At 36.4% G+C, this 26,916-nt stretch overlaps 1 protein-coding gene across 2 annotated transcripts; it reads right to left on the reverse strand.

Annotated features, from left to right (window-relative positions):
- Positions 1-1,125: 1,125 nt before the first annotated feature.
- Positions 1,126-26,857, reverse strand: LOC124162696 (retinoblastoma-like protein 1). 2 transcript variants are annotated; one of them, XM_046539298.1, is made up of 19 exons: positions 26,432-26,857; positions 26,048-26,352; positions 25,604-25,740; positions 25,251-25,457; positions 24,884-25,074; positions 24,633-24,793; positions 24,411-24,546; positions 22,340-22,449; positions 22,084-22,253; positions 21,744-21,999; positions 21,057-21,260; positions 20,625-20,871; positions 11,410-11,685; positions 7,829-8,067; positions 7,522-7,701; positions 7,287-7,431; positions 7,030-7,148; positions 6,682-6,936; positions 1,126-3,909 (listed from the first exon to the last, which is right to left on the reverse strand). In XM_046539298.1, exons 2-19 carry the CDS (start codon positions 26,177-26,179, stop codon positions 3,607-3,609), a joined length of 3,468 nt encoding a protein of 1,155 aa, XP_046395254.1. In that variant the 5' UTR covers positions 26,180-26,352; positions 26,432-26,857; the 3' UTR covers positions 1,126-3,606. The 2 variants fall into 2 exon arrangements, with proteins under 2 accessions (XP_046395254.1, XP_046395263.1); XM_046539307.1 differs by lacking the exon at positions 11,410-11,685 and having other exon boundaries at positions 26,048-26,857.
- Between the last annotated feature and the right edge of the window lie 59 nt (positions 26,858-26,916).

The following is a 26,916-nucleotide window of genomic DNA, read 5'->3' on the forward strand; positions in this document are numbered from 1 at the left end:
TCCTATGAATCTCATTCATGGTCTACCTCTGCTGTTCCTCCCTTCCATCTGTCCTTCAAGATAAATTTCAACATGATGTGGTCGATTCAGTCTTCTATCCCAGGTTTTCGAATGACTTCTCTCGTACTCTTCTTAGAACTTAAACATTACTCACATGACCTATCTATTCGATCTTAATCACTCTTCTACAATGCCATATTTTGAAAACTCCCTACATTGATTTCTCCTTTGCTGTCATTGTCCATGCCTCACTACCATAAAAGAAAGCTCCAAACATAAGTCCTAATGAATTATTTTCCACCTCAATACCTATATTTCAGCTAGCTAAGAAGACTCCTCTCTTTTAGGTCGCTCTTTAAAATATCACGCTTATCAACCAATAAATGACATTACAGAAATTTTTATGAAGTGTTCCATTTTTGCTAAATACTTTGGCATTTCTTGCTTACTTCTACAAGTATGTCAGAGGATGGATTGTTGGTAGCATTTCTCATATTCATGACAACAGTATTTGTTGTGAAATACAGATCATTTACTCCTATTTGTCTATTTCCAACTCTTCGACCTATGTGGCACATAGGTAACTCTACAGATAAAAAATTATACATGTATATTTGGCAAGAAACAGATAAAAAAGTAATAGTATTGATCCAATTGATAAACTTTTGATATAGTGTGTGAAATTAAGTCTTCACATGCAAATTCACCACCAGAATGACTGAAATAACATAAGGAAAAATATACAATCAGAAACCACCTTTACTGAAAAACACTGGAGACAGCCAGTAGGCTGGGACTAGTGGCCAAAAATAAAACAAAGTCTGGCGAGGCACAAGCAAATTTTGATTTGATAAAAAATGTAAATAGATACGTATGAAGTTTCTTTCATTCTTAAACAAACTCATCCAAAGGAACACAAGGCTGACATCACCCAAACACTTCTCCCCATTAGATCATTAGGATTTGGAGATTACAATAAGGAAAAAAATAACAAAATCTCTACTGCCACTGATGAGTACACATTTGCCAATGGCCTCACATTAATCAAGAGTAAGTACTTAATATCTAGCACCAAGTCTGAAATGGGCACTAATTACATACTCCAAATGATTCAAACATGCCAAATAAAACTCTTAAATCTTATTTATTCACGGACACCACTCAAATACACTCGTATTCAAACATATCAACAAACAACAAGTGTGCACCCAAAACCAAAGTTCTTGAAAGTTAATGGTTGCATATAAAAATCGCTCCATACAAAAAATAAGACAAATAATACACTTTCATTAGTTTTTTACTATTTGCCTAAATAGATCTTAATTCACTGGAGCAACCTAAATCTCTACACAAACCAGCTTCACACAATATTTAGGCTGAGTGTCTGCTTTTAAAGCAGAAGTATTGCTTGCCTACATCAGAAGCAATCAGATATGGGAGACAAAAATAGAAGTGATGATTACGATGAAATTTATGAACAATGATAAGAAAACTGCAGATGATGAGCAGTAAACTGTATATGTAGCAGTTTCTTAGAATGAATGATCAGTTTCAAGGGTTCTTGGGCATCAAAGATTGGTCGTCATTCTAAAATAAGTAACAATAAGGGTAAATACCTCAGCATTCAAATGTGAAATATGCCTAATTATTATAATGTATACAGTAATTAATAGGCAATTAGAATACTAAATAAAACAGAATATAAACATCCAAAACCAATAAAAGTGTGGGGTGATGATAAGGATGGGAATGAATACACTTACAATGTTTATAAGAAAAAAATTAATTCAAGTCCATACGAAAATGAAGGACAAACATTAGGTTCTTCAAGAATTCAAAAATTGGTGAGTGAAGTAGATGGTTAAAACAAATCACCAATTAAGTCCCTTGCATATTCTAAAATATTTAAATACCGATAAACAATGATTTTTCTTTAAACTTTCTCCAAATAACAAAGCATAGTTTAGACAAACAAAACCATAATGTAGAAAGAGCCCACAAGAAATGATTCACGAAGACATTTATGCTCCTGTATTTTATGTACAATTCGACACTGAGAAAGAAGTGCTTGCCAACAGCTTTTTTCAGGCAAAAATAGGAATCTCCACCAATATAGAGACAGCCTGATTACTATTGTTCTTTGGTTATACCTTCTTCATGAAGGTAATAACAGTTAAATGTACACAATTCATTTTGAAGTTATCACGTCCATATTGTTTCACTGTTGGCTCAATTTATCTACAAAATTAAGAAATAAGTATAAACTACAATTCAATATTTTGAATGCAATTATATGATGGAAAAAACTCTTACAATAACAGAGCTCTAATCCAACAGGTACAATTTTCTGATATAATGTTAATAAGTGGTGTTTTGGAGCCATACACAGAAGTCTGTTGGTTATCATTAAAACCACAATAATGACATAAATTGCCACTAACACAATGATTTGACAACTCCCCAAATCATAGTTGCAATTCTAAAATTCAATTAATTAGATTGAACCACAAGAATGGCTAAATCTAGTGGAAACAAAAAAAAATGAAAAGCTGAATAGATACCAAATTAGACTGTGCCAACAGTTTAGTCACTGACTAAAATTGCTAGGTATCATCAAATAACTAAAATAACTATTTTTGGTTAAAAAGAAGACCACTCTTTACGTAGGAAAATTAAAACTTTAAAAACCTTTAAAAGGCTGGACGAAGAGAAATTAATTGCATGATAGGTGAAGATAGCATATCCATTTTTCAGATTTGTACAAAATTCTAGAAATAAGATCTGAAATTCCAAGAAGATTTGGAATAAAATATTATATCAAATAAACTTCACAACAATGTAGTCGAGTAGGATTCAGCTCACTACTTATCAAGAAATCTCCCTCCTTAGTATAATTCTATGTGACCAATATATGTAAACTTTTAGCAAAAGAATTGTGTACCACATTTAGTATGGTAGAATTCATTTAAGCATTAAGAAAAGAAACAATAAAATATAAGGCCAAAAGGACAATTCAGACTAGAAGATTCTAAACCTAACATACCTATTACAACCATCAAGAACATCATCCACTGATTACCAACTTGACTGACACTTGAAGCAGACCAGCCAAAGAAATATTCTGGTAAGTCTACTTATGATGGACCAAGGCCAAACTGATTGTCATCAAATGTAAAAATACACCATTCTAGATAAAAACAGGTCTCTTACACATCTGTAAGAAGTCAGGATTGGCCTTTATAAAATGACCTAAGAGCTAATGAGGCACCATTTCACCAAATTTCAGCACAAACTGGAGCAGATAGTATTGCATTATAAACACACGCACACAAGAATGTTTAGAAATGATTACCCACGAGCGAGTGTTTCCCAGATATAGGAAAAACTTCTAACATAGTCATACAATATTTAATAAATAGGATACCAAAATGCTACAGCCAATTAATGTCAACATAAAACATTAACTAAGCTTGCACAATAACATATCACAATAGCATCAAGCTCACCCCTTGCATGTAACTATGATACTGCCACATTAGCTAAATTACTGTTGATAATCAAGTTTCACAATTTCCATAAATCTTGCTTCATTAAGTCACAATTTCACTATTCCTGGGCTTGTCCCATGCGATCACCCATCATGTCTTGAATTTTCCTAGCAACAATCGGTGGCTCTGACATATGAGCCTGTTTAGGTGGTGACGGCTTGCTTCCATCACTTCCTTCACTCACATCGGCTTCCCCATTGCCTTCACTGCCATTGGGATTTGAAGGATCATCTGCAAGAAGTCTCTTTCCTATACGACGGACGCGTGTTAAGGATCCAGGTATATTACTAACAGCTGTATCTCCCAATGGATTGCCACGTGCAGCATCAAGACGAATCATTAGATTAATGGCACGCAAATCCTAGAGGTAAAGATCAAAAACAGTCAGATACCACAAGATGGAGGAAAAACATACTATAATAGAAGCAGGAACATGAAATGCTTTTGCCCCTTGCTTTATCAGCTACGGTTTTCCTGAGAATTATGAGCTATATGATGGAAAATAGGTACTCCTTTTGGTAATTAGTTATTGGAACTGAGGGTAACTTAGTTATTCATCTTTTGATAAAATTTAAGTAGAAAACACAAGAGGACATGAACTATTCACTTAAAATTTTATGCACCCCAACAGATCAACTTCCTTAACTATAGAGTAGTGGCACACAAAATAAAAGCACAATAAAAACAACATAATGCGAAGTTCTGCCACCAAGTTCCTTGGGCTAATCCACTTTGTGCTATTTGAGATCATTTTCACATTAGAAAGATAGGGATTTGTTCCCAGTAGCATAGGTGCTGGTTATTAAATTTCCTATAAATCATATCAATTCCCATTAATGGCCTTAGAAAACCTTATCTATCTTACTTAGTGCAAGTTCACGTATTATCAAGAGAGTGTTAAGGTTATTTAATTAGGATAAGCAGCGTTGCGATGTTTCCCCAGGGAATGAATTAGCACTACATAGAAATTGCACAAAGCGAGGCATGGGTGTAAACAGGCAGTCCTTGACATTCGCACACGATGCATTCCTGAAAATGTGTACAGAAGTCGGATGTACTAAAGTCAAACCATTGAGTTCCATACTAATTAGGAGTTACGTTCCTAAAGAGCGAAATCTACGTACTAAAACCTTTTTTTAAGCGCAGATTATATTTTCAGAAACTAATTCTTAATAATACATTAATAAAATTCCTTACACAATACAATGTCTATTGAAAATACGCAGAAAATGTAAATTAAAGTTCAAAAACAAGTATTCTGTTGGGTACCAAGTGAAACTTCCTCTCTGTGTTTAAGTTGATATTCCACTTATAATGTACATTATAAATAAATAGACATGTATCAAGAAATATGACAAAAAGCAATTGTTGAACCCTCACTCTTGATACTTAATAATTTTTACATCACAATTCCTCGGCAGGTGACATCTCGTAACAGCGTAACTCTGAAATATCTCGTGTCTTTCGCATGTTATTCATAAAAGACATTTGGAACTTGGGTAATATTTCCATCAAAATCGTTGCTTAATGATGCATATGTTGTACATAATTTTAACAGCACTCAAAAGGAAAAACACTTATGAAGTAGCACTTTTATTTATTAATTTAATTGAAAGCTGTGTGTTGGCATCTAGTCGACTTCTTTGAAAATTTTCTCCAATAAAGGCTGAAATACTTCTTCTTCTCCTGATAAAGGAGCTTATAGAAGGCATTATCTATCTCAAAAAATCGCATTTATTAAAGTAGGCACTGCCCTTGATCGTACATGTTTTTATTGTCTTCATATACTGCCATATGAAACAGTTGAATGTTGGGATGCACAGTAAACATCGTGGGACTTTCAAAAAATTACTTGCTAACAAACATGCGGAAGTCCAAATATAGCATAAAAGAGTCAAGTACAAGGTGTGAATTTAAGAGATGCCAATTTCTTAACTAGATTTCATGTTCAGTCTTCATAATAGGGAGATTTTGAAACAATATGAGGTTTTCTGTGGGAGGTTTTTCATACAATTTTGCTAAACAGATATAGGGGTTATAATTAGAGATGTGTGAATAGTATCCGCGAATACTCGAATACTAGTAAGTATTCGTTATTTGAGATCTCTGATAATTATGCTAAAGTTACTATCTTGAATACCTCGAATACTTTGGATTTCGCATCATACACTGTTGCACCAACGTCGTTGGTAGTTGGCTCGGAAAAATGTAGAGAGCTCTAGTCTTTTAGTGCATGCAGCGCCGTTTTAGGTAAGTTGAGGAACTACATGAAATTCGCGGATTAGAGCAGTGAAAAGAGTTTGACGTGGGGAACCAATTGATCAGGTGAAAAAAATCCGAAAATCCCGGGTTTCCACCACCAGGAAAACCTTGCGGTGGGATAGTAACTACGTAGCACAATTCCCAAATTCTTCTACCCCCTCCATCCATTAGCTCTCAATTTCTGAATTTATTTAATCATTTTACGCAAGAAAATAAATGTCGGAAAGACAAAGAAATACGACCGAGACTTAGCATTCTGGCGAAACTCGATATCCTCGCAGCTGAGCTTCTCGGATGTTGATGCCGTATTTTTTTCCGAAAACATATGTCAAGTTACAATTTATGAGTCATGCTATAAATCTCTATTGTCATAGTCACAGACGAAGGGATATTTTATCAGGATATTTGATTTCTCCATGAAAGCAATTCGAATTCATCTGCTTATCTCGTCAGAACTTCCATAGATGAAGTGAAAATAATTGAAGAAGAAAATCCGGTGGAGAAGCACATGTATTTTGCAAAACACCTCGGACTGTCCGCTAGCACTTGACAGTAGGACAATTACTTGCCAAAATCCTGGGTTTCCTGCTGTATAGGCAACCTAGTCAAACATTCCCGCATTCATCATTTTTTTCGTCCATCCCCTTGAAAAACAATAGATCAAGGTTCCACTGTATACCGTTTTATTTATACATTCATCAAGGGAAATAGAAGAAGAAACGTACGTTTAATATGCTCTGCGCAATTCTAGTATTCGAGGTATTCGAATATTCGAGCAATAAATTAATACATATTCAAATTCGATATTCGAGTTCGAGAAATCTGCTATTTGACCCATCTCTAATTATAATATATGTATCTTCATAAATACCTTGGCTGGGCTACGGCTGAAACTGTAACTCAATGGCTGAGCATTCTGAGGGGATTGAGGAAATTGAGTCCCCGCAGTGCCTGGTGTGACAGGTGCAACTGGGCGCTCCAAAGAGCGTATGTACACTGAATGGTGCTCAGAGACTCTTCGACATGGCGATGAAGGAAGGCTGCTACCACCATTTGGATTGCCTTGCTGCTGAGCAATTGCCTGAGATCTGGCCATCGGCAGGGGAGAGAGAGTAAGGTTGTCCTTCTGTGGGAAAAATAATTTGATTACTCAAAACTGTAATAATTGGGATAGCTTTTGAAACTTAGCCCTAGAAACAACAAAGCCATTTCATCTTACCGACACGGAATCTCCTGAGAAACGATGAGCAAAACTTTGTACCCTAAGGACGTATACAGTATTATAGAACCTTATTAGATCCCCTCGGTCTTCAACAGCACTTCCCTTACCCTGGTTTTCTGCAAGAACAAAAAAAAAAATAATGACCAATAACGAAATAAGTATTAATTTAACTGGGGTATTACAAGTAATACAACATAACAGAGTGAAATATGAAAAAAAATATAACAATAAAACACAACAAAAATTTCTTTCACCTTTATCCACAGAGGATGCATCACCCTTTTTTAACTGCTTTCTGGATGATGAAAGCAAAACTGAGCGGTATATGTGGGAAGCACATTGGGGCTGTTTCCTATAACATCCCATTATGTCTGTAAATGACTTCTCATTCTTTGTAACCTTGAAATGAAAAAAAAACATTAATTTTAAAAGAAATCCCAGGATACAATTAAGTCATTAAGTATGTGAAACATAAAAAAGCATACTTACACGGCATATGACATAAACAGAGCACATTAGAATTTGATCAACATGTCTATCACACATGAGATCTGTATGATTGATTATGGTGTATTCAAAGAAAGTCCATATTTTCCTGCGGAGATCATTTTCCTCTATATGCAAGTCCTTGCACAGTTCTTGCATTCTCACCCAGGCAAGGTGGTAGAACTGTATGGCAAAACCAGAAAATAAAAGGTCAAAGTTGCCATTAATAAAAAACTCAATCCCCCATATGGAAACTACTAAATTATGATTATTCTACATGCAACCGAATTATGTAAAGCAAAAAAATAACCTTTCTAAAGAAGAGGCCAAGGGAGCCAGTCCTTCTGGGTCGCCTTTCAGAGTTGGCAGCAGGGGTAGATGATGTAGTTTTGGCTGGTGGCTGGCCTGTTTTCACTGCAACAGATCCTGTTTGAACAGCTGGTGTTTGAACTGGGGTACCAACTGCATGATGTGCCTGTATTATTACACTTCCTGGGCTAGGCATGTATGATATTGGAATGTAACGTTCTCCGTTTTCACCCTGAATGGCTTTGGTAGAAAGGAAAAAAATTTTATCACCCATTTTCAAGTAGGATGAGAAAGTTACATAAATGTTATGATTTCACTAAACACTGAAGACACAATGCATTACCTAAAAATATATATAAATTGAAACACACATGTACACTAATAACAACACTAAGTCAACTAATACCTATGTTAAGATGTCATATTTATATCTAAGTGACCAACAGAAACAGTTTTGGTGACAATCTGAGTAGAAATCTCAACAAAGAATAAATGCATTTCCTGATAAAAGTAAACAAAGCATAACCAATATTGAATTAAAAATCATCTGTGCAATATGTACAACTCAATGCATATTTAAGAACTGGGTAACAAAATAATAAAATTCCAAAAATGAAAATAGGGAAACATTATAACATCAATAGTAAAAAGATGTAGTCAAAGAAGCACTTAATCTCTAAACTAAATAATGATGTGAATTGGTCAATTTTATATCAATAATGTACTGCAACCATATGATTTTGATGAACCTTTTGATACCATTCTTCACAATTCATAGAATGGTATATAAACTTGAAAAGAAAACCGCACAGAAAACAGCAGAATTTGAATGAACAGCCCCTGGTAAGTAAATGTGCAGGTGATAAATCAAAATTTAGAAACTAAGAACTCATTACCAGTAGCACATACCCATCCTAACATGCTCAGGGTAGCCACAACCTATGTTCCTTGTTAAAAACACAATGATTACATTTCTGGCATTATGAACAGGAGATAAAAATGACACACATAAGTAAGACCAGTTTTGACAGCCAGGTACAGTAAAGGAGAAGGGGAAAAAAATTGTGTTTCAGCATTGCCTACATATCTATACAATGGAAATATCGTTGATTTGGATTGCATCTGGTCCCAAGCATTCTGGATTATCAAATATCTACTTTCTACCAGCAATAAGGAAAAATTCAACATGCCTCACTAAGCATATACCCTTTATTTTACTTAGCTTTTTATGTCAGACTGATATAAATTTTCTTAGTATACGAAAGTAGGCTCAGGAATGTTAATCAAAGGAATAATGTAGGTATTAAGAGACTAGAGGATAAGAGAATAGGAGGGAACACTCAAAATTAGAAATTGGATTTCGTTATTTTAAACTAAAAAGATTTGAATGAAAAACACACACCCCAAATTTCAGAGCTCAAATTCGATTTTTAACCGAGTTAAGTAGCTTTAAAAGTCCGCTAGGAGCTTAGGCCACGCCCACGACGCGAAATGTATTGCTATTGGCTGACGCCGTGTGAACCTCATGAATGCCGCGGGAGTAACGCTTGAAGAAGCCGTAAACACATTGGGTTCGTGGAAACAGTGGCCAAAAGTTTATCATCATGGTGAAAAAAAATGTTAATTTTGTTCTAGCTGATTATCAAAATGTACTGACATTATCAACCGAGGCTCGATGAACAATGTTTTTGTCTTAAATCGAATCATTTCGTTGAAATGAAACTTCTTAAGATGAAATGTTTACAGTTTTGATAAAGACAGTAACCACGGCAACTGTAGTGGATGCTTTAATTTGTGGACATACCATCGTAAAATCCTTTACTTATTAATGGTTTTTAGTTTCCGGATGTACATTATGAAATTAAGTAAAAAATGTGCTATAGTTATCGCTGTTTTCTTGCTCTCTGAAGTGAGGAAGTTCGGAGTTCTCTCCGTTTCTTTTAGGATTAGCATTCAAATTTCGTTGGAACAGCATTTTTAAGCAGAGGCCTCTCTTTGGTCAACTGTGCTCCTGATAATTCTTCAAGTTAGTTTCGTACTATAAAAAATGGTAAGCAGTTGTCATCAAAATGATAGAGGAACTCAGAGATGGGGATTTTTACGTGAAAATATCCGTTAGTTCCCTTATATTTACATCTGAGTTACACATACAGTCACTTTTAAAAGTTTTCGGACAAAGTTTGTGGTACCACTTATGCTTCTAAAGAAAATTTAGTATACCCTGTTGATGATGAAGGAGTTGTGAAGATGATGCAGTACGACGTTGGCTCTGACATTGTCCAGTGGAATGGTACCACGCAGGCATACAGGCCCTCCCTTCAAGGTGGCGTCTAGCTGTAGCATTCAATGGAGATTACATTGAATATAGCATTGTGTAGCTAAAAGATTGGGGAATAAAGTGGTGTCCTTGAATGCTGAATAAAACAACCCCTGTTCCAGAAGAAAGATGTGTTTCATGACTTATTGAACTCCCCTTGTAGATACTTTATGCTCATTGATGTCTCTCATAACCTACACTCTAAATAACTCCAAAAACCAAATCCAAAACACACACAAATAAATGATGATGTATACAATGGCAGCCAAATAAAATATGAGACCCTCGACAGATTTCTACAAAGGCAGCAAAAATAAGAGCAAACTGATGCAGGAGCTGAGGTTTTCTTAGGCTCGTACAAATGAATAAGAATGCTGAGTGCGCTTGGCAGATGATAATAAAGCACAGACTACTTTCTCTGTTAGGTACGAAGAAGCCACCTACAACTGTGCAATATTTAACGACGAATTTATAGTATGTATAAATATGAAAGCAAGGAAGCTGGGTGATGAATAGTTGAGGACATAATAACATTAAATCCAAGAACAGAGTAGTTTCCACGTACATTACAGTCATGGATGCTTGAGAAATGGAATGTTAAAAGAGAGCAACTTCCGAGACACAGAACAGAATCACGAGTCAAAATATTACAGTCATGAGTGCTTCATTGCACCAAGGACTGTTATTTCAGTTCCTAACCAATTTTTAGCTTGTGGCTACCCAAAAATGGATGGCATAATGACCACTATGCTGCCAAACAGACCAAAATCATGCATCAATCAACAGACATAAACTGCAGTGCTGTTATTGAATATTATACCATATGATTATCGAATATTATACTCAAATAGATACCTATTGTAGCATACCAAGCAATAAAGCACACAAAGAAACTTGTGTCTAATTATAAGAGTACCACAGTAAAACTTGTCAAGAGCATGCAATTCAGACAACATAGTGGTGTGCCTTGGTATATTGATCTCATTTAAATTATGCCTTCATAGACTTATAATTAATAAGACATATATCAAAGGCCATAACTAATTGAGTAAGTATAAATAACTTTTAACTGGAATGAATGCTCCTTTCCACAGGGGAAATGCCCAAAACAATCAAACGCCCATTAAATTACCCAGTCAGACAGGACAGCAATTACTGAATCCATGAAGGGTATAGAATTTGGAATTTCATTGAAAAGCCTAATTCTTTGGTTAGTTGAGTTTTTTGAAGATCAGTCCAGTAAAAAGTTCCCGTTGGACACTCACTCTGTATGTTGATGGCAACAGCTTTGGCAGCAGTGCTCTGGAGAAGTGACTGTCCTGGCTTCACCATCACGTTGGCTGGTGCAGCGTTTGAGGTATTGGAGATAGAGGAGGATGATGTAGCAGCAGAGCTCATAACAGATGAGGACGTAGTTGATGGAAGTGTGGTTGAGGAAGGAGGAAGGGAGTCAACGAAGAGTCGCTTACGTGCCTGGCCAGGGGGCAAGGGTGAATGGAAACGCTCCAAAGCGGATGACCCAGGAGACTGGTGAAGCATATCTGTGAAATGTGGTTGTGTGTGGGCCGATGGAGAATGGCCTCTGAGACAATGGGCTAAAGCCAACTCTAATCATAAATCGAGTTTTTTTTCCAAATATGATAGGCTAATGCAAGACTGATTAATAATTTAGGAATTAAAGTCACAATAAATACAGAATGATAATAAATAACTTTATCTTCTCAATTCCCAAAGCCTTGGAAGCTATCTTTGGGGCTCAGAATAACAAAGTAATTTTTTTTAGAATTCTGTCAACTATCTTGATTGTCTACAAGAAATTAGATATAAACATTTAATGCTAAAAAAATCTTATAAGCCCTTATGGAAAAAAAAATGTTCGCCATTTCAGTTAACAAAATTTTCCTCTGCTTATAATTATATTCCAGCTCTCTCATAGCCTTATTATCTGATAATTAAATGAATCAATCATAAAAATAAAATACAAATGGGTTGATGAAGGGATTAATTCTAACATTGATGAAGATGATATTATTAATATACTGACCTGTCCCAAAAGTTAGCTAACTAACTTAAAGTCCTTAAGTAGCTGAGACCAATCCCGAATCGATACCATACTTTTAAAATATAATTTTGACATGGGAAGCTATGAAAAATAGCTAATTAATATTTAAAATACCCAAAGATCATATAACTAAAAACCTATCATCTCTTTAAATACCAATTTCAACCCTTGAAACTGAAATTTAGTCATTTTAATAAATATGAACATTTTGGCATCCTAGTGTTAAATGCTTCTCATCTATACCAAAAATCTTGTTTATACATCATCAACTGCAAACAATGTATCCAAGAATCAGAGTTCGAGTCAGTCATACAAAAAGATAACTACACCAAAGAAGTGGCTTAACTAAAACTACAGCACACCAATGTCCCAAATAAGGAGACTGTAATAAGCATAAATGTTTTTCATATGTGTGGGTCCATTAATCAAGGATTAATACATCCATTGGATCAATAAGCTGTCAGAACTTTCACAAGATTAGCACTGTGGGCTTACATCATAAGTAAACCTACTTTTTTCCACACTAATGGGAGGACTGACCCTTGCATTTTCCATGAGAATTGTGATTTATAATTCCAAGTCAAGACTCTAAAGTTGTGTTTCTTTTCCAAAAATAGGGATGGGCTTATACTCTCTGGCCTATTTCTACTTTCTGATGAAATGGCTTCAAATAGCTAAACTTAAACTGTTTTAATCTCATGGTAGTAAACAAACAGCCAGGATTAATTTGTGTTACTCAGAGCCCTAAAGACAAGGTACATGACCCCAAGCTCCTGGAAATCTGGCGAGAGATTTTTCAATACAATCCCTAATGGGCATTGTAACATTGGTTACAACATCGAAATCCATGAAATTACTAAACCAAATTTCCACTAATCAAGGTTCAAATGTACAATATTTAACCCAGACAGCTGCTACCCCGACTTAAGCTTCATTTCATAACAGTGAAATGGTTCACATGATAGCTTAATCATAAGAAAACTGAGCAAATGTTTATAAATCTACATCTAAAAGCAAATTTTCCAAATTTACCACTAATTAATGGTACGTGGAAAAGTAGTAGTAAGAAAAACCCAGTCTAAAACAATCCCCTCAGAGCTAAATTCATGCCTGGCATTTTAATTATTTTCCCTAGATTAGCATCTATGTAGCTGATTCCCATGCATAACAAAGGAAGTTTTAATGCTGGCATTAAATGAAATGAACAAAAAAATTATTGGTGCTACTAAGAGGTTAACTTTCCCATGACTTATCGCACGGAATCAACTAACTAAAACACTTAATTTCACACAAAAACATACAGCCAATGAACAGGAAATAAAAGAATAGGAAGGGTACCATATGCAAACAATAGAACGATAACAGTAAGAGAATAAAATTATACACAACTGGAAAATATTGACACCCATCGCCCAAGGAATGAGTTTCGTTTATCGCGTACAAACAGCGAGCCGACCATAACAGCATAGATTCAGATACTGTAGGACACACCAGTGACACTTCCCATGCCTGCCATTCAGTTTTGGTGGCAAGTTTTTGAGGCTACAGAATTTTAATGAACTACGGGCACTACTTGCAGTCAATCCATGGTTTGTATGTGGTACGGTATATTTACGAAAGTTATTCACACTTGAAAAAGTATTAAACTGATTTCTTTAGTGTGTTTTTTACTTCTGAATGCGAAGGTAATTCTCGGTGTGGATATTACAAGTTATGAAGGAGCTTGTTTGCTTTATTTTCGTTGGAATTTGAAATGCCAAGAAGCTGTGTCGCACCAGGGTGCAGTGAGGGGTACAGCTTCAAAATTTTTTTTCTTTCAAATTCTCTTTTTTCTCTGCAACAAAATATCCTGTTAAGAGAAGTATATGGTAAACTGCAATACCATTAGAAAACTTAATATTATTTCACCAGGTATTTGCAAAAACAAATTTTAAAATATGGTAAAATGTCTGCTATCGGGAATATATCAAGGGTAGTATGTTAACTCATTCGCATAACTGAAATACTGGTGGTAAATCAATTCGCCCTACTTTATATGTATTTTATTTTATATGCTTTGTGAGAACATGTTTCATTAAACGTTCTGAAGAAGGTAATGTGTACAGGGCAACAGTGGATCAGAACTTGGATTCTGGGCATTTGTTTTTCCCATACCCTGACCATAAGGAAGAAGTAATCACTTGGGCAATATATGTATATGTCTATATAAGGATAAAGCTAAGGGTTTCACGAAGAAACAGGGAAGCGGACGGAGAAAATTGCATATCAAATAAAAGAACAAGATTTTGCAATACATGATGCCTTACCCAAAAAATGTTGTTAATATTTCTTGGCTTTCATGTTGACTGTTTGGTCATGTTATTGGTGTGCACATTTTACATTATATTGTTACTCAAAGCATCCATCCCTACTCAGCACTTGCTTCATCCACACCCTCTGCCTCTTACTAGTTTCCTCTTCCACCACATCTACCACTTCATTCCTCTCCGTCCGATTCACTTCCTCTAAACCTTTGGTTTTGAACCTAATGACTTTTGTCTTCATCATGCCATATTCTTCTCCAGGGTCGGTTTCGAGTGATTGGGGGTGCTAGACTGGTGCTCATGAAAGCGATCCTCCTGACCAGGAGATGCGGGAGTTCGACCCCGGAAAATTTTAGGAAATTGCAAGCCCTGAAATGGTTTTGACGCTATTCTGGCTCTTAAAAACTAGATTAAAGTTAATAAAAAATAAAACTTCTGCAAGAAAAAATATTAATATGAAAAGTGAGAATATCACAGCTTGTAATATTTAATACTGTATCATGGTCTATTACATATTTAGTGAATTTGCTCCTTGAAACTACTCTAATCTATAACAAAAAAATCCTTATAACCCTTTCAAAAAGCATCACGTTCTCTTCCATCTTCTGACACTTCTTTTTTACTTTTTATTACCTTTTAACTCTGAGTATATTGTAAATAAAGCAATTAATGAAAACGTAGAATTTTATAATCACTATTCACTGCTCCAAGTAATCTGAGTCTTAAATTACAATTTTCATATGCTTCATTATAGATGCAAGCATTACATTAGGTCCCCTCAGCTCGGGAACCTTGGAGATTGCCAACCACCTTTTCACTGTTTAGTCGTCACATCAACCAACGACTGCAACCCTTTCGCCGATGGTCTTATCCGCCAACCTGGCAGGCTTTAATATCGAACTTCCTACTTTAATGCACACATCTAACTCTTCCCATTCCTCCCTTCCGTCTCCTCGCCATACAAGTTAAATAGCAAAGGCTGACATCCTTACCTTACACCCTGGCTCAGTTTTTGCCTATAAACACCCATTTATTATCCGCAGAACCAGATTATCATCACCCTACTACCCAGCTTCTCACTGTGACCCTTTGTTGACTTTCATCTTCACTGATTTACATTTCTGCTTACTAACATTAGTGGTAGATCTAAAGGTGGGTGGGGTAGCCCACACCATTGGGTCGAAACTGACACTAGATAAAATCGAAATCTTAGGAGGGTACCACTTAGATCTAATATTTTCCAGCAAATTACCAACCCTTAAGCACCAGCTCCAGTTGAATGAGTTTCCGAGCGTTTAATTATTTCGCTCCATGTTTTCAGGGAAGAGGTAGTTGGTAGGGTATCCCACGTCAATTCTAACACTGATTTTTGGTGACGCCTTCATGAGGAGTTCCTTCAGTCTAGTATCGGTTGCCCTATCGAGAGTAATTTACATGTAGTCCTCTCAAGGGGTCATTTAAACCCACAATCCTTTCCATTGCTACGTTGTTCCCTAAGGGAACGGTACATCGGTATGTAATTCGCAATATTAATTTATACAAGTCTTAGAATTCCTCCTTAAGCTTTCGCAGTTCACGTGAAGGAGAGGTTAATGAATTTAAAATAACAAGATTTGGCCTTCTTTCTAAGTAATACTACTTATTATCCAAAGATCAATCCCTAATTTGCAAGGAATTCAATGTCGTAACTTCATCTGCCAGGGTGGAGTGCAAGTGCTGCCACTTAGTTCTGACTTTCGCTGCAGCCTCAAAACACATGCCACTTTTCATCGGGAGTGTCACTGGCGTGCTGTAGGAGCTTTCAATTTGTGAAAAAGTGAAAACACATAATCAGAATTAAAAATTTATTCATAGAAAATGCAATAAGCATGAAAATATAATAATACGCATATGTTGAAATAAAACGTGCAATTATTACTTTAAGGTGATTCATGAAAATTCACCACATGGTGATAATTGATTATTACAGTCTAACTCTAATTTAGTTGAATTACTTATAATTTAATAATGATTTTTCAACCACTTTCAGTAAGCTGTAAACTTTTGCTTCTTAATAGAATTCCTGAAGCTGACAGGACTATGTCTTTCATCTTGACACAAAGGAAGATCCATTCTCAGTTGAATTGGTTTTATATATGGAAGGTAAAAATTCAACAATCAACTCTATTAAGGAATCATTAATGATGTTGTGGAATTAGACAATGAGGCTGAGGAAAGATGGCTGTCACTAATGCCACCTTTTCCAGGTTTTTTCAGACCTTGTAAGACTGAAAGGGTCATTAATACATTTCTATTTACTGATAACCCACTGGATCAACAAAAAAACAGATGCAAGACATGAACTTAAAATAAATTCACGCTATCTGCATAGGCACTCATGCCTTACTTACATAAGAGATCAATTTCTTAAGATGAATCAACAGGAAATAATTAATCAAAGAGAAGTTTAAAAAATGGTGGATGCTAAAAGTAATAAAATGGAAGTTCAAGCTGTATGCCTTCTTCATGCAGTAAGACAAGTGACCATGAAATTACAGTAAAACTTCGATTTTACGCACTTTGATTTTACATCAAGTCTCGTTTTTACGCAGCGACACTCAAGTCCGGCCGGAAAGCACAGGGAATTCCAATGGCGAAACTTCGATTTTACATCTTTTCTTGATTTTACGCAGTTTTTTCGATTTTGCGCAGCATAACCCCAGCCCCAAAGAGGCCGCTAATCTTGATTTTACGCAGTTGTCTTTCGACTTGTTTTGAAAAACCCGACTAGAGCAATATGAAGTTAGGTTATTTATTCGTCTAAATGAGTTACAAAAATGAATACAAGAACGAATTTAAGTATACCGGGACTAGCCACAGTAATAACTTTACGTGAGTCACCCGCAATGCACAAATTGTGCGATAACTCCACAGAGAAAAAATCATTCGCCTTGACCGGGATGTTTTCCTTCGCCCCAGCGAAATATAACGGCGAAATTAGCCGTTAAAAATCCTCCCGTGCCAACATTTTGGCTTCCAAGGTGATCCAAAAAAGATAGTCGTACTTCTAGTATGGACGTAAGTCGATGGTGATTCAACACGATGGTAAAAGCATACGTCTCATTCCGCGGGCTAACCCCACATCTGCGGGACGAATGGAGGCGAGGGAAAGTTGATTGCGCGGCGTGCTTATTAGAGCTGATTCAACTTGTATCTCATTTTCAGTGGGTTTAAATGAAACATTGTTGGAACTTCAATAGATATTAGCTTAACTCCGCTAGGTGGCAAGCGTTTATTTTTAACGGAACGGGAGTTTATGCCCTCGGAGAATAACTCGCGTCGACAATCGTCATGCAATCATTGAAGTCAAATCAAGACGTGAGTGATAAGGCAGTCCCTTTAAACTCAGGAATGGCTTAGTACCATTAAATCGAAATACAAAAAGTGTCCGGTGTTGTTATCAGCTATGGGGAAGCAAAATATTACGTTAAGATGAGTCACACGGCTTGTGAGCCGAAGGTCCCGGCGCTGAATTCGCGGAAGAATGCCGACAGAGGAGCTATACCCGGTAGATTCTATCTACATATACTAAATTTTCATGGGAAAATGGTTTTTTAATACGTAAAAATTATAAAGAAGGAAGATTGTTCCGGACTATTAATAATTTTTTTATTCATCACTGGCGGCATGACGGTAGTTGCGCGGTTATTTAAATAGCTCACTTTAAAAAAGTGATCTAAACACCGGAAAAATCTGATTTTCCTAATATCCCGGGTCCTATGTGCTACGTATTATCTTTGGTATGCTATTTGGAAGTAGGTAACTGATAGCTGGGGTCATTAGAGCCATGAAGTAATGGCTGGGGGGATAGGAACCCTATATTGGCATTAGCCAGGTTGTAATGATAGGCCTTAAAGGGACGAGGGCTTAACGTCTCATCTGCTGAACAGAGTGGTGCACTGGAAGTGCCCTCCACATTACTCTCAAGTAGGGATAGGGCCATCTCTGATAAGTTTCTGCTACTGCCAGGACTTGAACCCAGGCCCACAGGGTGTAAAGCCTTTGTGATGTATTAGCACAATTTTGCTCTCTGTTACTGGGGTTAATTTGGATGACTATCCTCAGATATCTCATTTCTTCAATCTCCAATCTTTGTTTGTCTGCAGGTGGTTAAATGGATTTCCTGAAAACTGCTTTTAATGAGAATATTTTCGAAAATTAGCTTCTCTGCGAGCATTTAGTATCACCATTGCGACATTTCTCCTGGGTAACAGATGTAATCTTAGCGCCAGAAATTCTAGCAATTCTACCATGTTATTCAACCATGGGAAACATTGTTCAGGAATGCAACGTTGTTTTTCTCAAGGTAACACGTCATCTGTGGTGTTGCTTGTGAGTAAATAAGATTATTAGGCCTCATTTTCTTGCCTCCAAATGAGTATAATTTAATCCAGGAAACATATATCTGATACGACTGAAAAGGAATTCATGCTCTTTTACCATAAAGCCACACATAATGAGACTTTTTCTGGATCCGGTTCTGGCTCAAATCAGAACTATACAAAAGTGTTCTAAAAATTTCAAAAGGGGTTCTAAAAATAATGAGCAAGAGTTATCCTGAAAACTATACTTCTCCTCAATACCAACTCTTGATTTTACACAGTGCACATATTTCGGTCCCTCCAACTGCGTAAAATCAAAGTTTTACTGTATGTGTATATGAAGTAGTATGAGTTTAAATGAATGGCAGCTGATGTTGATCATTATGTTAAGCATCTATCAATGGTGATGGAATCATGTTCTTGCCCTTGCAAAGGGCATTACAATGCCGCAGCACAAAGTTAAGAGGAATCAGTGACAATACGCTTTTAAATTGTGGATGTTGTCTGCAGCTCCACAATATTAGCACATAAAAGTAATTCTTATAAAAAGTAAAACTTACTTATCATATTCAAGAACATTAACTTGTAACCAGAGTCAAGTCAGAAATGTTACTGCATTCCTAGAGTATAAAACATGCTCTGTTCTTCAACTGACGAGAGTAAGACTAACTTCAGCGGGGTAGCCAGGAATTTTAGAAGGGGGTGTCCAAAATCGGGGGGAAAATTTAGGAAAAAGACTGTGCTAAGTAGAGGGGTTGAAACTAGTTTTAACCCTTTTAATAATAAAAAAACTTCACTTGTCAAAGAAATCTATTGTAAATTCATGATTTTTCAATATTTTGTTTTCTTTTCCGAAGGAAAGTAATTGTGTTTTTATATTTTGGGAGGTTAGGGGGTAGGTAGGAGGTGGGAAGGGGGGGCTGAATTCCCCGGATCTCCTCTCTGGCTACTTCATTGACTCACTTACACTGTCATGTACGATTCCATTATATTAATTGTGAAGGTAATTTATACAAAAAGATTATTTAAAAAAACTATTTATGCTACAAATTCATATAAATTCCATAAACTTAGCTTATTAGGAAATAGTCATAATTTAACTACATGTTTTATAATTGACAATTATTATTAACATAATATATAACTATCTAAAAAATCAACTTGACTCATACAATATAGAGTTATAAATCCAAAATTTTGAGTTTTCTGCAAACTGAAGAGCCTATATTTGATGAAGTACTAAGGACTATCTCGCAAATAATTAAGGAGAAGTACTTATAAATTTATCCAGAGAAAATAACCAAGTACAATGTACATATATTAGAGACACCTTTTAAAGTATACCCGCAGACCTTTATGAGAGCCAAAAAATATTTGGCCTCCTACACGGCAGCAGCTGTAAGTCTATAAACATTCCATTTATCCCTTTCCCAAAGATAACTCCCAATGCAAGCAAATATGCTATATAAGAGTAGATAAACTTACACCTCAAAGTGATTCATGAAATATAGCAACTCCTATTACAGCAATCTGAGGCTGCTGTAACTAAATGCCACTACTCATTTATACACCACCTTTCACCAAAGGTTAAACTGGAACAAAACCCAGCGGAAGTATTTTGAATTAAGTCATAATGTTTTAAAGTTAAGAGCCACAGTTGGTTCTAAAAGCAGAACCCATATTTAACCACTATGTTGTCTAATGAACCATCAAAATTCTACCACGAATAACTAAGAGTTTATTCGCATACTTACGTTTCAAAGCTGGTCTGTCATTCACAGTACCCATTGCTAGTCTTCGAATCATTGGGTTGGGAAGTGGAGATGATGAAGCAGTATACATTGAAGTAGGTTCCACAGTACCATTGGGAGAGTCAGTAGATATTTGACCAGGTAATGAAACATCCTCACAAGATGGTACTGGAAGTCCTGAATCAGCAATAGCATCCCAAACAGGGCTATCACTCTTCCATGCCATGGACTCTAAAATCTGCTCTTCAATCTAAAATATAAAAATATTTGTTACCAGGCTGTATAGTGTCACACTTAAAATAATTACTTAGATCCCCTCTTCTTCTGGTAAGAAGCTTGGAGCTTAATATTCAGTCTGAATTATTAAATAAATATTAATTTAACTACATCTAACATTAATTATGGCAAATAATAAAATAAAAAATATATACTCACAAAATTAAGGTGTTTCACCATATCTCTGGATAGTTGATCTTCAGCAAGAACAATCAATTCTATAACTTTATAAAAGTAATAAGGCTCAATTCCTAACACATCAAGAATCCAGGGAAATGTCCTCTGGGAATTGTAGGAATATATGACAATCTCCAGGCAGCAAGCAAAAAGTGTTTCATGAAACACTTGATGCTCCAGTAAAACCTAAACCACAGAAGAATTTCCTCATTATAGGCATTAAATGTAAATGAAATATTATTAGCAAATAAGGTAATAAACATACTACATCAATGCAAATGACAATATGGTGTAGGATTTCTGGTCTAGCAGGGTAGGTTCTTCTACAGGATGGCCGAAGATTATCATTTTGAAATAGCATGTAATTTACTCAAGATTCCCACAGACAAGATTCAGACTTTACACAAACATTCAAATTGTACGTTCAAGAGCAGAACTAATACCTTAAAATATACTTCCCGACAAATTACTTTTACTCTCGCTGTCTTTAAACTAATTGAGAAATTGAGAAAGAGTAAAAAATGTAATTTTATGCCTAAGGGAAGCTTCAACTTCTTAGAACACACATTCAAAAAAGGAACTCATCAGAAATTATTACATTTGACATAATATTGAGTGAACATGACAATATACTTCACATATATGACAATTAATCAAGTAAATACTCACAGATAGATCAAGACTAGGTTTCTTCTTTTTCTCTCCAATCAAGATATTTTCCAGCAACTTATAGTATAGCCGTTCCGCAAATTGGACTCTACGCTTAGCAAAGTCAATTGATCCTGCTCTCTGTTGATTTGATTTCGAAGTAGATCCTGATGCAGCATCATCATTATTCTGTGACTGAGTATGATGCCTACAGAACTGACGACCCATCTCAGCAATGCGTTCTTCTATCTGGGCTTGTGGATTTTTAGCAACGGACCTAGAAAATTCATTTACTAGTATCACAATCTGGAAATCACATGAAAATCATCAGTGAAATTTGCTGGCACAGTTAAAAACATACTTGAAAATTGCAATGAGAGCTTCTGATGGAGCAGCTTGTCTGCCACATAAGAGGCTTTGAAGTCTACTGACACTCTGGGTTGCAGTTGACACTGGTGTTATGCTTGCAGATTCCTTGCCTGTTAGATATTTCCGTCCAGTCAGAGGTGTTAGTGGGACAAGATGCTGAATCTGAAAAATGAAAGGGAGATAGTAGCTTAATATAGATGAGATCCTGAACAGATTTTGCAAAAACGCAAGCAAGTAGAAGTACTCACAGGGCCAAGCTTCTGGGTTCGATTCCTTTGAGCCTGCATTTTCTCTGTAAAATCACCAAGACCATTTCCTCCACCTCCAGAAGTCCCTAGTCCTGAATTCTCTTCATCCTCTGTTGCAAGAAAAGTATAACTGTAAGCATTTGCTACAAACAATATAGACTAAACATAATGAGGATACTCATCCCACCTTGGTTTAAAATACCACACGAGTATTACACTTCCCCTCAATCCCTTTATATGGCTGAACACGGATTGATACCATTAAGGTAGAGGCTTAAAAAGATACACAAAATCATAACTTAACCTGTTAAGAACCTCTCACTGTCTTGAGTCCGTGTTCGGAATCAGATAGATTAAGTAGCCATTTGCCTAGCATTTACAGCTCAGCGATCTTGCTGGGTCAAATAACCCCTTCGAAAAAAAAGAGGAACGTGTGGGCAGCAGCAGATGAAAAGGCCACCTAAGGGGGTTTTCCATCTTTCTAAATCTGGTATCTAATATGAACTCACATAATCACGGAACCCGAGCATTGAGATTTCACGTTTTGCATTTTTTACAGGCTCTACAGCATAGGAATTCCAAGGTAAGCTTGGCATTAACTCTATTTAAAAAATTCTACCGCTAACCATTTAGATGAAAAATAGTCTTGAATAACATTTATTTTCATTGCAGAGGGATGCATTCACCACAAAAGGCCCGAGGCTATTGGGGAACCACAAGTGCATGAAAAAATGGAACAGATGACAGAGGTACCACTCCGTTAGGACTATGTCCTATAAGCATTGACACACCACAACGTAAGCCCATCTAAGATAACAGTAAATTTAAAGGTACTTGTAATTTTAAAAATATGCTTGAATTTTACTTAAAGATCAGTTTCAATTCATTTTTAGTTATCTGAAAGAGATAACAATATGCATTCACACAAAGAAAAAAAATTAAATTCTTGTGGAAAATTGCGAGTAACTTTTACATTACCAATACAATTCCACCAAATTAAGCCATATGAAAATTTAAAAGACATCTGGCTTAAATGATACTACTCAGTTACTGTTCTTTAACCCTTTCGCGCCGGATCTTCGTTGAGGGAAATTCTTCCTCAATACGAGTCTCTTGAAAGTTTTCTTTACTCCCCTGTACGAAGCTTTTTCGCGTCGACCGAAGGCAGTGGTTCCCTCCCTAACCATTTTTGGACCCAACACAGTGGGGTACCGATCCCTTTCCTCGGGATATTAATGTTAGAATTTAGTTTGAAATTTCCATGTGGTCAGCAAAAAAAGATGGATTCATTTATAACAATAGATATGAAAAGTAAGCAACAAATATAGTTTTGGAAAGCACACTGCAAATAACAGTAGTTGACCGCATGGAGAGGATAAGAAAGGATCGACCTGAGCGGCCGAAAATGGGACTGGGCTTGCGCTAAGGCGGATCACGAGGGGCGACCGCGTCCGTGGGTCTATTGTGTCCTCCACGGTCACTTTTTTCGACCTGTGCCGCACATGCGTGGCATTCGTTGCCTAGATTAGGAAAATTAACGCCGCACAGGTGTGGCATTCGGCGCGAAAGGGTTAAATGCCTTCCTAGGTTTCTTACCGAGCAATATTAATGAACTAATCCTATACTTTAAACGAATTTACATAAGTAATGTACTAAGTTCCCATGATAAATAATATCCCCCACTTCTCAAGTGTTATTATTATGCTATCCAAGACACTTAAGCCCTGCCTGCGTCAAAAATTGCCACTTAACATTTTTCCCCATATAGGACTCCCTCAACTGGAATAAAAAGCAATACATTGATAACATTCCTGGCCCCCAGGGAGGCCCCTACCTGATTCGAGAGAAAATATTTGTATCTCAACTACACAATCAATTAAGTAAATGATGCATCAACGGGATATCATGATTTGGTTGAATATAGGTTGTATAAGTCTTACATTAGCCATGGCTGTCAAACTATCACAAAATGACCAGATGAGACATAAGTAGCATATTCTAAATACTAATTATACCAATTTTGACTACAAATACATATGTAATGAGCTATACTGAACTAGTATAAACATACCTAAAAATACCCTTTCATCGAAGTCTCCAGCTCTAAGAACATATTCCTTATAAGCTTTGATTACAGCCTTATAATTTGCATCAAAGTTGTTAGGATCCAAAAGTCCAGTAAAAGTCACAGGGTCACCTTTCAAAACCTGTAGAAAAAGATATAAAACGTTACACCCACCTCAATGCCTAAAAAGTGTGGACAATTAACTGACGTAGATGCAAATTTAAATACCCTATCCTCAAACAGTTGAGTCAGATGTTGCTTCCAGGAATATTCCTTTATTAATTTTGCCTCCAAAGGTATACCATCATGCTCTTCACATAGAATATCAATTATGCAAGGTGCTTCAACAGGAGGTTCATAGTCTTTCTCAATAAAGTCTTTAGGAAGACCTGAAAAATTAGTTGATATGGAACCCAATTAACCACGACGTTTAATTCAGAGAAACACTTCAACACATTGAACAGAGGAACCTGACTTACCAGAAAATGTTGGGTTAAGAAGATCCTTCCTCAGAGATAAAAGAGCATTTGCAAACAGCAAATCACAACAAGCGAGCAGCAAGTGATAAGAACTCACTAAATCATCTGCAACATCACGCAATCCACCCTTAACACAAACGAAAAAACTCCATCCAAAATCGAAAACTTTAGCTGGAGTACATGGCACAGTCCTTAGGCAAACAAAAGAGAATACAACATCATTAAGAGAATGTATCCTAGAACCCAAATGTTATTTTTGTTATTATTTATTGTAATGTTATTATTAAGTTATTTACATTTATGCAAAGGAACCCCAACCATTGAAATAAGAGACATGATAATTGCCTTAAGAAGTGATAAAACATACCTTTGTTTACGAGACCTAGGAACAGGTTTAGGGGATTCTTCATCGGAAGGATCTTGAAACATAGATAAGAAGATGGGTTGGAACTTCTTAAAAATAACCATTGAAACAGCGAAGTTCCTCCCCAGGCGGTCTATTTGGCCCCGAAATTCGGGAGGGAGCTTGGACATTTCCGCCCATTTCTTAGCTTTACTCAGAAATTGAGTAAGACTGGAAATAAGGAACATAGATTAGAAATCATGAGACAACTCATATGTCAGGTGCAGTAAAAGAGTACCATAGGGAAACAGAAAATACGCCATAATTAATGCTTATGTTGTCACAGACTTCAGTCACCTGCAACACGGAATGCATACCTTAAATTACCCTGTCTTAGCAGATTTGTGAGCGAAACGCAGTTCCCTTCGACCGATGATTCTGGTCTTCCTACAGACGGTACAGACTTCCGACAGGCTACATGTAGAGCACAGCACAACCAATGAAGCTGATCACCCTGCCAAGGAAGAAAGAGCAATTCACATTACAGCATGAGATAATGCTTGCTTCAAGAAACTCATTACATCCTACAACCATGAATGGAGTAGCTCGCTATAAGTGCAAAGATTAAATAACTATGAGAGGAAAGTGATTGCACTTCACATAATGCTACCACAACCTATACTTTGGTCACAACGTATCAATTGTCTCAATTTCCATGTTTACGGCCGTTCAATGCTACAATATCCTTTTTACGACCGAAAAAGGAACATTAGCAAAAAAGCTAAGAGAATTCTGACTCACGTAAGCAAAGCTTCACTTACCTCTAAAGTGTAATTCCGTCTATTTGTGTCATAATTCTGCCACGCCTCTTCCACAGCATCACGGTCCATATTCAAATGTGCACATAATTCTAGATAGCTACTCCTTATATTGCCATCTGCGTCGTCAAACATTTTGGAATCTCAAGCAGATCCCACGTAACCTGAAAGCCGTAGGCCCCAATCGCGATCTACTGGCGGGCTGGCGGGAAACCGCCTATCTTCGTACAGGTCAATGGAGATGTAGATCCATATTTGTAGAAGTAAACCGAGTAAAACTCCTTTTAAACGGCCAAGCTTAATTAAATCTATAATTATAGAACGATTTTAGCGACGAAACTTGCGATATTACCACGCACCATGTAATTAATTAATAAAATTAAATACTTTTCTGAGCCCTGTGCGCGGGAAAATTCTCCACTAAAGAAGAAAATTAAAATTAACTACCACTTCCAGTTTAGCCTGGCCTACTGCCACGTCTGAAGGAAAGCTTTTTCAATTGATCTCTGTATAATTCGACTATACACTATGGAAGAAAATTAGATGAAAACAAAAAGCTCAAAATAATTGCAGCAATAACATAATAATCCCTCCGCGTTCCACAGATGGTAGTCATGCGCAAACCCCGCAGACACGCAACCCCTGGCGGGAGCGCTTTAATGGTGATACCACATTTCCAAAGTTTTAAACAATTAACATAACTTCTGTAAGCAGTAATTCGAGGCATATCTGGAATAAAATGCTTAATTAAAACTGGCAGAATCAAAATTAGTAATTCTTCAAATGAAATATGAGTGTGTGCAGCAATTATGGTAAGTTAATCAAAAATCATTTGTTGTGGAAGATGTCATCATGTTGGCTATACTCACATT

The sequence above is a fragment of the Ischnura elegans genome, chromosome 1, assembly GCF_921293095.1.
Source record: "Ischnura elegans chromosome 1, ioIscEleg1.1, whole genome shotgun sequence".
In the NCBI taxonomy this organism is placed as follows: Eukaryota; Metazoa; Arthropoda; class Insecta; order Odonata; family Coenagrionidae; genus Ischnura; species Ischnura elegans.